General features: G+C 46.1%; 1 protein-coding gene across 3 annotated transcripts in view; it reads left to right on the top strand.

Annotated features, from left to right (window-relative positions):
• Positions 1–1,007: 1,007 nt before the first annotated feature.
• AKR1D1 (aldo-keto reductase family 1 member D1) overlaps positions 1,008–13,608 on the top strand; it is a 36,018-nt gene continuing 23,417 nt past the window's right edge. Inside the window, exon 1 of one of the 3 annotated variants that reach the window (XM_067308067.1) lies at positions 1,008–1,250. In XM_067308067.1, the coding sequence (XP_067164168.1) occupies positions 1,158–1,250 (93 nt within the window). In that variant the 5' untranslated portion in view covers positions 1,008–1,157. The remainder of the gene's footprint in view (positions 1,251–13,608) is intronic. The other 2 variants (XM_067308053.1, XM_067308060.1) reach the window with 2 other exon arrangements.

The following is a 13,608-nucleotide window of genomic DNA, read 5'->3' as shown; positions in this document are numbered from 1 at the left end:
TAAAAGGGTCTCATAGCAGGGTGCTCTTTAGGTAAGTCCCCAGCCTTAATAGCAGCTATCCCTTTCCCCAAATGCAAACTAGCACACACCTGTTGACTTCAGGAACCACGCAGAGGCAGCTTATCTTGATGGATTCATTAACCCCTTTTTGAATTGCTTACTTGCTAAACTAGTACAGTGCACAGAAAGATAAGTGGGGTGTAGGAAGAGATAAAATAATGTACCAGGCAAAGGACATTGTTCTGGCTGAGGAATTGTGTCCTCTGAGGGCTTAATTCCAGGTTGATCTAGGAAGACATATAAGCTTATACAATTCAAGATTAAGTGGGGAGAATGCAGCTAAGGTGCAGGTGCAGAGTACAAAGTAGCTAGCTCAAGACAGGGGACACCTCTGCAGTGTGGCATGCAGCCATTGCCCTGAGCGTTTTATGAGCGTCAGAGAGGACAGCAAGAGCCTTGGACTGCGTTTCAAAACGGTCATTGTCCCCTTCTGGGATATCACTGCTAGGAAATGTACTTCTTTCCTACAGCAGAGCAGGACCAGACTGTGAGGAACCTGAGCCTGTTCCCTGTAACCCGGGATTCCTGCTGAGGCGGAGGAACCATTCGGTTGTCCTCTGTGCCTGGGATTTTCTTCATTTCTGCCTTGTCCCTGAAGCAGCAGTTTTCGACCTGCGGCCCGTAGCCCTTAGAGAGGAGGGGGAGAAGCTGCCCCGGCGCTACACCAAGCGAGTCTCTTGGTACCCCCGAGCGTGGGATTTTTTTAAAAAAGGGCTCTACACCTCCAGGGGAAAAACTCCTTAGGATCTGCTCGGCAGGAGCCCCGTGCTCGGCACGGGCCGCAGCCGCCCCCCTGCCCGGGCCGCCCCGCCGGGGGCTCCGCACGGCGCGGCCGCGGCAGCACGCTGCGGCCGGCGCGGCCCCGCGGGGGCGGCGCGGGGGGCCGCGGGGGGCGGTGCGCGGGGCGGCGGCGGGCACACGTGGCTCGGCCCCCCAAAAAGGCGCTGGCCGCCGGCGGGAGCGGGCACTCCGTGGCTCGGCCCCCGCAGAGGTGCCGGCGACCGGTGCGCAGGGGCCGCGGCAGGTTGCGGAGCGGCGGCGGCTCCCGCCCCGGCGGAGGCAGCCGCGGGCTCGGGGCAGCCCGCCCTGCCGGCACCATGAGCCTGACAGCCGAGAGGCACCGCATCCCGCTGAGCGACGGGAACAGCATCCCGCTGCTGGGGCTGGGCACCTACGCCGACCCCCAGAAAGTAAGTGTCGCCGCGGCCCGCCGGGCGCCGGCAGCCGCCGCCTCCCTCGCGGGGCAGGTGGTAGTGCCTCTCCCGCATCCAGACCTCCCCGAGCCGGGGCCGCCCGCCTCTACCCCCCTCCCCTAATTTCCCTTTTGTTCCTTTCCTCGCACAAACTTAAAAACAGGCTTTTCCCATTAACGATATTGTCTCTGCACGGCGCGCAGAGGAGGGAAAGTGGGTTTTTTGTTGTGTTTTATTTATTTATTAAGTATGCCAAGTCTGCCTTGTGTTGCTGCTTCTCGGCGCTGCCGCGCAGCCCCGAAGTTGTGAGCGCAGCGGAAGCGGGCCGCGGCGCAGTGCGCCCTTCGCGGGCAGCTGCGGCCGGGGGGGCCCGGCGCTGCCGCCGGCATCCCGGTGTAACCCCGCGGGCTAAAGGCTGCCGGGGCCGGTGCGGTAATGGGGGAGGAATGTGACATGTATTCAGCGTGGGTCCCCCTGGCAGCGGCGGCGCCGGGTGCTCGTGCTCGCTCCGCGGCCCCGCTGCGCCGGGCACAGATAAGATGAGGAATTTCGGACCATCTCGCAGCTGGCGCTGACACTTTCCAAGGAATGTTCCTGAAACAAAGACCCAAATTCCTACATCCTGATTCCTGTGGCTCGCACAGCTGAATGCCAGCAGCCAAACAGTTCTCAAATCCTTTGGTTTTGTGTGTCCTGGGCAGGCACCCCATCTAACCGTTACAGTTTCTGCTGCAACAAAATTGTGGAAGCACACCTGATGCTTTTTTCTGTCCGTGCACCTGGTAGTGCAAAGTCAGCTCGTTAGCTGCTGCCTTGCACCCTCCCAAACTGAGTGATCCTTGATCAGCTCTTTGTTCTCTTTTGAGGAGTACAAAAAGAGATATCATGGCCGGAACCGTTTTGTATAATAGCATCAGAGCTGAGATGCAATATTGTGTGTACCACAATATCACAAGATATTTTAAAATAAATTTTTTAAAATAAAACCATTGATTAAAGTTGCTTGACAATCACTAATTGCACTATGGTATATTAATAACAATGTAAAAGAAGATCTTTAATAAACCCTGCTGTAGGCATTGCAGAAGTGATGCAGAAAGGGTGTAACAAGTACCTAATGCTGCAGTTCTTCCTGACTGACTGTACTGCCTCACCCAGGGAGAATCGGTGGGACTACGCTATCTGCAGTTCAGGGACTGAGCACTGTCACCTACATCACTAGAGGTTTTTTTTGGGAGGCATTTTCATCTAGTAGTGTTCTTTGAATAAGCGTCAATGAAACAAACTTAAAATCTCTAAAAACAGCTTTAATGTAGCAAAGCAGAATGCTGCATAATTCAGTGACAAAATTGCTCTGAGCAGACTTGATGTGTCTCTTTCCAGATTTGTGTACTGTGTCCTTAGCCCTCGAGTTGCAATTTCACAGCAGCTTTAAGCTGACATAAGTGAGGCGGCTACCAGAAAGGGTGTTCCTGCCTTGCTGCACTTCCCACCTGCAGTCTTGACAAGATGTAGTGAGAAGCTGTGGAATTAGCTAAAACAATTGGAACTGAGTGGAAAACTAACCCAGCAGCACAGGAGTGGGGAGGTGCATGGGATTCCCGCCTTCAGAGGCAGCCTTCTTGGCAGCAATGTAACCCTGCTAAGAGTTCGCTCTGCAGAAGTTCAGACTTCTCTAAATCGGCACAGTGACAATCCCACTTGCTCTCCCCCAGCCCTGCATAATCCTGCTCCCTCCCCTGCCCTCCTGTGGGTCCAGCTGGGCAATGAGCCTTTTTAGGGAGCTGCTCCAGCAAAAACTAGTCATTTTTAGGTAGGGTTGGCTTCCAGCTGACTCAGCCCCTGGAAGCATCCCTTCACATGTACCTCTTTTGTTTTCTGGCGACAGAAGAGAGGGGACAGGATAGTGCAGACAGGGCATTGCCATGGCAACTCTAATTTGGAGCAGTTAAAGCTGCTGTGTGACTGCACCCTTGGTCAGGATGGGCACACATACCCAACCCCTGTTTCTCCCTTTCTCTGCGTTTACAGGAGTTTGATTCTGAGCTGTGTCTCCCTCTGTACATGATAAACATGTTAGAAAGTTCTTGGTGAGAGGAGGAGCTGAGAAGAAGTAGAGAAGCACTTACAAGGCACTTGCAAAAGCCCCATTTTTCTAAGAAGACCAAGTGAAATACTATTATGTCTATCGGGAGAAACTGGGCTAAAGTATTAGCCTAGGATTAGGACTATGTGTTTGTGTCAGGGAACTTGTTGCAGAAGGCAGCTGGGAGCATGTGGTTGGGGAATTGTTTGTAGCTGCTGATCAATAATGGGGCAGGATATTTAAATAGGTCATAGTTTAAAGCTCACCCACCTCAAAAAGCCTGCTTGCCTGACAAGAGATCAGAGGGACTGTGCCAGCATCTTGTCTTGACAGCAAAGCAGGACTGAGCTGGGACAAGCTGCTCCGCCGAGTGCTGACTTGCGACTGGCACCACTTCCACGGGGATGCCTGACAAGGTTTCTATCCTCTTCCTCTTGCCTAAAGAGCTGAAGGGGTTTGTGGCAACTCAGGGCTATTTCAAGGTTTGCCTTAAAAAGCAAAGTTAGAAACTAGCTCTGACATGTTTCCCCAAAACGCCTATCTGTATCCTTTTGTGGCTGAATTGCTTGAGAAGTGGCGTCTGAGCCACCTATTCTTCAACAGTGAGGGCAGGCAGCTGGTGGTGGTGGTAGTGGTAACAGCCATCCCCAGCATGCTATTTCTGCTCATGAGTCGGTTCTCTGCAACTTCTAGTCATTTTGTGCTCTGATATAAAATACAGAGCCATTCACTTGTCAGATTATTCATCTTGCTCTTGGATGCAGATTTTCTTCAAAGGTCATTCACCCTGGCACCTCCACGTCAGAGTGGGTTGTCCAAAACAAATCTGTTTTCTCAATCTTGTGCTGTAGCCCAGTAGCTCGTAATGAGCGCAAAGTGTTCTTCCTGAAGTGCAGGAATGCGCTTGCTGGTTAAGCAAACCAGGCATATCTAGTTAGCAGAGTAGCAGGGAAATCTGTTTCTCTGATGGCTGGTTACAAGAAAACAGAGGCAGGAGGCCAGCTTTTGTGTTTTGGGCTCTGTCAGGATAAACTGCAGAGCAGTGCATTCAGAATTGAAGTGTGTCAGCAGCTTGCCTAGCTAGTCTTAAATAACTTAATTGTTCTCCCGAACGCAGCTTTGGAAGATAAGTCATGCTTCTGCAATTGTGAAACACTGAACATAAAAAAAAGAAAAAGTCTACTGACCAAAGATTGGTCCTGTGTGCAAGCTTACTGATTCAGTGAAGCACACCACTCAACTGAAACAGAGCTGGACCACTGCAAAAGATCTGTTTGATAATCAGATTATCCCCCCCCAAGTGAAAGGGATTTTTTCTTCTGACTGGGTACAGGTCAGGATGACAAGAATTAAGATAATTCTATGAGACTGAAAACTCCAATAGTGCAACGTTGGGGTGGGGGGGTCTTTTTGCTTTATTCTCCTAACACAGCAGGGAAATGCAATGAATCCATTTGCTATCAGCTTACCTGTTAGTGGAAAGAAAGTACTCTTCTTCACTGGGTCATAGAATTAGTAATAAATCTAGATTGTTTATCAAAAAAGCACTTAAAAATAATTTTTGCTGCTTTAATTGGTATTTCCTATTTGTATTTTTAAGGGATGCTAATAACTATATTACAACTAAAAGCTTAGTTCTCTTTTTGGTACAGATTCCAATAAGTTGAAGTCAGTTTTATGTTCTCCTTCATGCAGGGAAGGAAATGTGTTAAGTGGTATTAGAGTCCTGCCTACATAAATTAGGCTGCTGGTCCTAGCAAGCATGGATTCAAGTGAAATGTTGAAAATTTCAACCCCTGACTACTTCTTTTCTTTCTTCCCTTCCTCCAAACATCCTCTCTGTGGTGGATTTGGGAGGGAACGGCAGCAGGAGCAGTGAATCTGGAATATCAAGGCCCTCCAAATGGCTTTAAAATTTAAGGCCAATTCTGCCTCTGCCTGGCTGTGCAGATCCTTCTGGCAAGGTCCTGCGCCTGCAGGAGCGGCTCCAGCAGATGCACTGCCTTCAGGTTTCCCTCCCTGAGGGCCCCCATGCCACTGACCCAAAACCTCTAAATGGTTGGGAGGGGGCAAAAGAGGGAAAGGGCAGCCCCCAGGGGGCAGGTGGAGAGGGAGGACAAGGACGGCCCCCGCCGGGGGTTACGCAGAGCCAGTCGTGATGAACCCGAGGCATCACCCCATCCCGCAGCAGAGCCAGGTAAGCCTTCTGAGCGCCCCTAAACCACCGCTCGGTCGCCGGCACGGTGAACGATAGCAGGGGAGCAGCGACAAGCAGACGCTGAGCGGAAAGGTGCTAAAAACAATAAACCCTGGAAATCCTACGCCTCGTTAAAATTACACTTATATCAGCTTCACTTTATAACTCATCCCTGTCATCACAGCTCAGATCATCAAGCCAGTGCCTACACATAAATACTAGCTGTCTCCCGGGAAGGTCAAGGGGCCTTGGCCGTGGCTCCTCTCTTGCCTTCCTGTTTTGACTGAGGGAGGAGGGGGTTGGAGGGAAGGTTGTAGCAACCACACTATACACAGGCAATGCTTCTGAAAAATCAGATTGGGCAAAGCGCTCAAGAATAGCACTGGGTAAGGGTTTTTGGCAAGTTGCTACTTTGCTACAAATGAAGTTCTGAGGTAGCCAAATCCATTCATAAATTGGAAGCAGTTTCATGGAATAGTTTCAGGCAAAACAAATGGCAAAGCAGTTCATTTTGGGCACTGGCAGTACAAGCTGAGGAATCAAAAGATTATTAAAGCAGTTGGAGGTAGTAGTTGCCTTTCCCTGAATAGCCAGTGGGTTAGGGAATCCACACAGGCTGTGGGAAACCAGTTTCAGTCCTCTTCTGTGGCCTCAGGGATTAAACTCATATCACAGAGCCCAGGGAAATAACATGATCACTGGGGTATGTGATAGCTTGAGACAGGCAAGAAGAAACACATGCAAGTTGGAGAGGAACGTACACCCTCCCTGCAGGAAAGTACACTGCCCACCAATCCCGTAACTTTCTTTCATGGGCTTTAAATACCCGAGAGCACTGCATGACATCTCACCAGAAAGGAAAAAGACCCCTTCCCAAAATCCTTAACTGCAACAGAGCAACTGTTGTGAATGGTAGGGTGCTTAGACCATCTAGGTTTTGTTTAAAAAGAAATTGCTGTTTTGAATCAGGGAGAGGGAAAGTTCATCCAGGACTCCCACATCCAGTCTGAGCAACCAGGGAAAAATCTGGTTTGGATAAGTCAAAACACTGTTTTGGCACCCTGAAATACTTTTTACACCCAAGCTAGAAGTTGAGCAGAATAACTTTTGGTTGTATGGGCCCAGCAACGGAGCAAAGCCCCTAGTGCTCATATAGTACCTTTTATACCCCAAAGTTCCTCACGTAAGGGTACGCACACGTAAATTATTTCACCACTCTTAATTTTGTGGACTGCATCTCTGCTGCAGGTTGCCTTTCTTTGGAACTGGCCATAGGCTACCTTTAAGTAAAAATGGGTAGTAACTGACTTATTCACTTGATGCAATTCAGATTTCTGAACTGCCATAAGGGCGAATTGCACATGATTTAATTCCCTCTGTTCTTCTCCTGGCCATCACCACCTTCTGAAACATGGAGAAAGCAATGTTTTCAGGTGGCTTGTGGAGGAAATCACTTGGCTTGACCCAAAGCTATACATAAAGGATGGTGTATCTGTGGGATCTACTGAAATGGATCATACATTGAAAGTGCCTGGAAGGAGGGATAGATATCTGAGTTCTCTAGGGAAAGGGTTGAAGCATATAGGCTTTGACTTCCTGATCTCATCCCTACAAACTTCTCCTCCAAATCAGTCAGCTGTTTGCTTTCTTCGTACTGGGGTAAACTTCCTGTTACACTCAGCTTCTAGATTTTTTCTTAAAAGAGCTAACAGAGGCAGTGGCAAGAGTAAGAACTGCCATAACATATGTCCTTACAGCCTTAGCTTACTTTCCACAATATATTATTGAAAAAAAAATGTTTTTTTAATCCCACAGTCCTTTTAATGTGAAGAGTTACAAATGAATGTGTTTGAACTCAGCATATATTAAGAGTCTGAAGTTAACTCTTTAATGAACCAGTCTTTATGCCCTTATATGAAATCACCACAGATGTAGGCCTGGGAAATACTTTGCCCTTTTCATCCCTGAAAAGGGTAGTGGGAACCTGATCTGAATAGAACTGGAGGGAGTCAGCTGGGATATTTGGCTATGGAGCCTCGTATTTATCCCCTGAATTTAAGAAGCAAAGTAAGTCCTCAAAATAAAAAAGTTTTTTTTGAAGTTGTTGGGCCATATCCCCCAACCAGCTTCTCCAAAGGACGCTGTGTCTCTTTAAAGTCCCTTTGGTGAGCACCACTGGCTTTCTCAAGCCATGTGCTTTCTGAGCAGAATTAATCTCATGCTGTACTGACTCGTCTTGTCTTCTTGAACCTTGCTTTGGAGCAACAGAGCTATGACTGGCCTACACATAACAACATATTGTCTTTCAGGATTGGGTTTTCTGAGATGTTTCAGAGGCTGGTCTTATGTTTTCTTGGCCTCTGAGGATGTCTTAAACCATACTTCCAAACTGAGAACTATGTACTTGAGGCAAGGCCAGAAAGAAAGGAGATACATTACTCCAACCCAGGAAGAGAGCTGTGCCTGATCTGCTACAATTCCTAGAAGTTCTTGCCTGGTTGCTAATAAACTATTAGCCTAGTCTTCACACTGAATAATATTTGTCCATACACCATATATTTGCAGCAAGATCACCCAACTATAAAGTTATGACTTAATTAGTTTAATACTTGAAGGACTGAACCGTACTCAGACAATTCCGCTTGCACAGACAGTAAATTGCATGCCTTTCCTTCTGTTATTAGTATACTTGTGTTGAGCGATGCCCTCATTGCTTAATCTGTCAGATTTTACTGCTTACTTCTCAACTAAGTCACAGTTATTGGCAAGACCCAGTTGCCAAGAGTGGATAAAAGCAAGATTTCTTGTTATTTGGTCCACAGATGCCTCAACAAGGCGCAGCAGCAGGCAGCAACTTTTAGCAGGCAGCAGAACGTGGTGCTCTGGTGGGAGCAGGGCTGCTCACTTGGAAACACGACCAAAAGCACTGTAATTAAGGAATGATGGGAGAAGGCATCTACAGGAGGATTCAAGAAGATTCAGTGACTCTGAGCTGTATTATAGTCTTAATCCATCCCTGCTGTTTGCTACAGAGATGGCAAATATGCCAGAGGATGAGGGATGAACACTTAAGATACTGCTTTTCACAGATCATTCCTCTAATAGTAATAGAGGAATAGGTGAAGGTACAGAGTAGAAAAATGCACTAGATCAAAAGGGTTTCAAATTCTACTTTAATCCCTGATTTTCACTAAAAACCTTAAAGATGTGTGACACTTCTTAAAGCTCCCTTTTATATATGCTTTAATGGTACACTTGCCACCTACAAAAAGCACGTGTATTAGCCTTTTCTGCTCTGCCATACAACTTTCCTGTTTTGCTGCTGGAGCAGTCTTGGTACATTTCTGTGCCTTCAAAACTTTGAACTTGGTGTTTAGCCATAACGTCTCCTCTCCTGCCTGCAGCCACCTCTTGACGCCTCAATTCCTGCTAACTCTTTGTAATTTCATGTTATACAATGGAACATTTTTGGCTTACGTAAAAGCAAGATTGCATCTTTATCTCATTAAGAAAGGAAAGTTAAGTCATCTAATTAGAAAAAGCAGGTTATCAGAAAAGGCAGGGGTTTTTTTCTTTTCTGAAATGTGGCAAGCTCAAAAACTCCTAGCTTTTGTCTCAGAACAGTCCTTTTAACAGTAAGTTAGATTTGACAAAATGACATTTTACCCTGTGTCAAGCTGGACGAATGGTTCTTGCATATAACTCTCTTGAGGACATAAGCTTTGTTCTCGCGAGTTTGATTTGCCCAAAAACCATGACTCCAAGACACTGTGGAATCAGCAGAGAAACCTGTTTGCTTCCATGTACCTTCTCTGCTAAAATCTCTGAGGTCCTTCATTTCTATGAATCCTAAAGTTTAATAGAAAACAAATTGATAATATGACTAATCCCTATGTCGTGCCAATGGCTTCTGTGGTGATTCCAGCTACAAACACAATTAGTGTCTAATCATGTGTGGCAGACCAAAAACTGCATTTATTGAAATGATCAACATGTAAAATTCCTGATGAGGCTGGGGCCATCCTTGCAGATGAGGGCAACTGAAAAACTGACTTTCTAGCTACAAAGTCCATCGACCAGTGGAGGGCTTCTGAGCAAAGTGGCTACAAAATCACTAGTCTTGGAAAATGGTAAAATTTTTAGTTTGCCCTGAGTAGATTGTACTCAGAACTACTCCCCCCTCCCTCCCCAAACCTGAGCATGCCTTAATCTATAAACTTTAAGAAAATACTTCTTAAAAAGCTAAAACCCATAACCTGTGGTCACACCTTAGCTGCCACGTGAAAATCTTTTCAGAATATGCCAGGGTCAAGAAATATATTCCTGTTCTGCAAAGCTGAGCACTTCCCCTAATGAAATTGTTGACTGCCAGAAATCACCTGGCCCCAGTGCAGCGATGCCTCTCTAATCCAAGCTGAGGGGCTGGCTCTTACAGCCAACCTGGCACTGGTTCACTTGGCCCCTGAGCGCTGTGCCGACACATGCTGACTTGGACACATGCAAGAGTGCTCCAGAGAGAAACATTCCCAGAGCAAGACAACATTTGGAGATGACAACTTTGGCTGAGACTCTGTATGACTTTTGGACAGTAGATGTCAGATGCTCACATAACCTACTGAGCTAAATGTCTGACTGTGACATAGGATGGAATTGTATTTAATCAGTCCAGATACAAAACTAATAGAAGGGCAATCCAGATAGGCTTTTAGGACAGTAGCACTTCCCCAAAACAGTCTTAGCAACTCCCGTCTGAAAAGTAACTGGAGGAAGCAGACCTTTTACATTCCACAGCTATGTCATGCAGTGACAAACACTAGCTGTTTCAATATATTTCTCTCCAAAAACTGCAAAGCTAACTCTTACCAATGCAATAATATCAAGCCCAAATATTGACAAAAAATAATTTTCTCTCTTTTTCTCTGGCTTTCTGAACACGTTGGAGTTTCATCGCTGCTTCAGAGCCACAAGGAAAGCCCTTTTATCTAAATAAAAGTTATGATGATTGTTTTACTGAAGATGAGTCTTCAAGGAAAACCTCAGGAGAGGGAATCACTGGCACTGTTGAAGATGGGGAAAACTTGAGCCTCTACGAGTGAGTCATCAGAGTTAACACAACTGAAAGATAAGTTTTTTGGCAAGATTAGAGCCCTATTTTCCAGGCAAACCTGCTCCATTTTCTAAAATGGCCCTGACTGACTCCATACGTTAAATGCGGCTCTGCACTCCCATGTGTCCCTGATTCACTGCAGTTCCCCAAAGAACAGCATAAGCATGTTCTTGCAGCTTATGCGGGAAGCTAACATCTGGGTTCTGTCTTCGGTTGACCTAGGAGGCCACATTCATCAAAACCAAAAAACATTGTGTAGAAAATGCCTCTTCAGGATTCATCAAAGCCAACTTTTGTTGGTTCAGCTAACTAGGTAGTGGAATTCCCCAGGCTTTACATCTGCCTTTGCAAACACTTCTGCAAACTGGCGCCAGAAACCTCTCCCCTTTAACTCTAGGGAATGAAGTGGAAGAACTATCAGTAACCTTTTATTTCTCCTCTGCTATTGCACAAGCTGGTGCTTCATCTTTCCCTTGTACCTCACATATCCCTGGGATCAGATATTTTGTTTGAAGGATGCTTTGATAGCATCCACCCTTGCAGTTAGATATGCATTTTCTAGGGTGGGCCAGCTGTCTACTGTGTCCTCCAGCTCTTCAAAAACTGTCACAGTCCACCCAGCTGTCACAGTTAGCATGAGACCCTGGTGTGCACAGAATTTGCTTGGTTTGCTTTAATCCTCGAGCTGCCAGAAGAGGAGCATGGTAGCCTTTTAGCCTAGGCTTTCATTAAATTAATTTGCATTAAGTGCAACTTCTGTTGTGGAGATCCTAAAACTGGGTATTCTGCAATCTTTGACTCCTCTGGTAAAAATAACTCCAGTAGTCTCTGCCAGCTACAATAATAAGGTTTTCCTGAGCAGAGCTTTGGCTAAATCCTAGAATAACAGTGTAAAAGGAATTCTAGAAATGCTAAAACTTTAGTTATGCAATCTAAGTTGGTGCTGTATGGGTGATCGAACTTCATGCTTCAGGACACCGACAGAGGGGCATCAGGCTAGTGGAGAAAGCCACCCCTTGTCCACAATCATTTGCAGCATGACAGGAGGTAGAGAACATCCCTGCTCCCCTGTCTTCATTGGGTGTATTTGATATCATCTGCTGCCTGCACTGTGTGATATAGAGCAAAGTTCTGGGCCAGTGCAGCAGATTCTGCCTCTCAGTGCCCAGCTCAAAAGTTGTCAGCTGTGCTCTCTACCTCATTTCTTAGCTCTACCTGCTTTTGCAGAGACCATTTCTCTGCATTTTGCTTCCTGGATGGTGGTTGCCAATACTTCCGGGGGATGAAAGCCAGTTTTTCCTGCATATGAGAGAGAGAGATGTGCTGGTGGTTGCATTTTCCAAGAAAGAGGTGTACAGTACAGCTTCTCCTTTACAAGATTAAACAATTCTAAGAATGTTTCCTTGTGTGGCTTATATCCTCTGGCTTTATAAACTCAACCTGTGCTTTCCTGTAATGCCTTCATTACACATTTTCTATGCTCCATTCCTAACATCTTAAGCCAGTCCTCCTTGCCAATTTGTCCAGAAAACAGGCAATGGAAATAAGCAACTGTGCTTCTAGAAACTTTGCATAAGAATCTGTTTGTGACTGCAGAGCTCTGGCGAAGGAGGCTCCCAGCCCTGGCATGCACCTACTTTCTCCTTCCTGTATTTAGCTGACTAATATTCCTAAACAGCAGCTTCACATCTTAAATTATAGGTTAGGAGCAGAGCGCTTAGCCCACAGTTTGGATCCCTTGTACTGATTTAGCTGTAGCTAAATTCAGATTCTTGTGGGAGGTGGCCCTGTCTTCCCCAACACCTCAAGTTCTTCCTCCCAGGAGCATTAGTCTTGGGTGGAGGGACTGGATACCACTGCACTAACCAGGTGAGCTGCTCAAGACTAAGGCAAACTGCTTATTCCCTGGTGTGTTACTTCCTCAGCTCTCACATACTGCCAAGACTCATGCAACTCAATAAAACTACGCATGTGAAATGAGATGCAGCAGAATGTGAGAGCCCAAGACAGACTCTGGTTTCCTTTACTGTATGTACCAATAAAGAATAAGTGAGTGTAGTGATGTTAAGACTTTTGAAAGCACTGCCTATGAAACCTTCTCCTGTCTATGTGGTCTTGCAGGGCTACAATCTGCCGCTAATATGTCTTCTTAGCTTTGTCTTTGGAGTTAACCAAAAATCCCCTTCTGTCAGTGGGAAAGCTCGCAGAAAGACCAGACCAGAAAAGGATGCTATAGAAAAAGCAGAACAGATGCAGGAAGTTAAAGTACAGCACTAAATAACAGGACTGAGTAGGACTACCACAAACACCACTAAGCAAATATTATCCTCCTTGAAAGGGAACAGTAATATTCATGGGTATGTGTGCACGAAAAATATTCTCCGGTTGCTTGATCATGTCTAATTGGGAGCAGAACTGAAGCTATGCATTTTTCAAGGGAGGGAGACTAGTTTTTGACAAAGTGGGATGTGATGTCTGATTCAAGACAACCCCTGTTGTCTGGAATAAACATTAAAAAAAAGTTCGTGGTCTCAGAGGAAAAGAGAGCAGACCCTTTCAGACAGACAGAACTGATGAAGCACATATTGCTTTTTCAGATTCATAAAATGTGGTGGCAGGCCAGTTGGCTACTTCATCTGTGGAAAAGGGGCCAAGTTGCTTCTTCCTTTCTTTCAATGAAGGTACAAATCCGAGCCTGCTCCTTCTAGCCTTCTGCCAGTTTTATTTACCATGCAACCTGAAGGAAGTGGATATTAGTACAACCTGTCATGCTTGGTTGTAAATCAGTAGGTTTACAAGCTATCGAAAAGACTGATAGAGGAAATAATTGTGTGTGTTGTTTCCTTAAGCTCTGTAATCTTAAAAATAACTTAGATGCTATTGAAGAACTTATTAGTGGTAGAGCAAGTAGTTCTAGTCACCTGAGCAGCTGTTCTTTTATCAGAATATATGTAATAAATTTAAG

The sequence above is a fragment of the Apteryx mantelli genome, chromosome 1 (genome assembly GCF_036417845.1).
Source record: "Apteryx mantelli isolate bAptMan1 chromosome 1, bAptMan1.hap1, whole genome shotgun sequence".
Lineage (NCBI taxonomy): Eukaryota > Metazoa > Chordata > Aves > Apterygiformes > Apterygidae > Apteryx > Apteryx mantelli.
The sequence above is the reverse complement of the archived record's forward strand: the minus strand, read 5'-3'. Positions and strand labels throughout refer to the sequence as shown.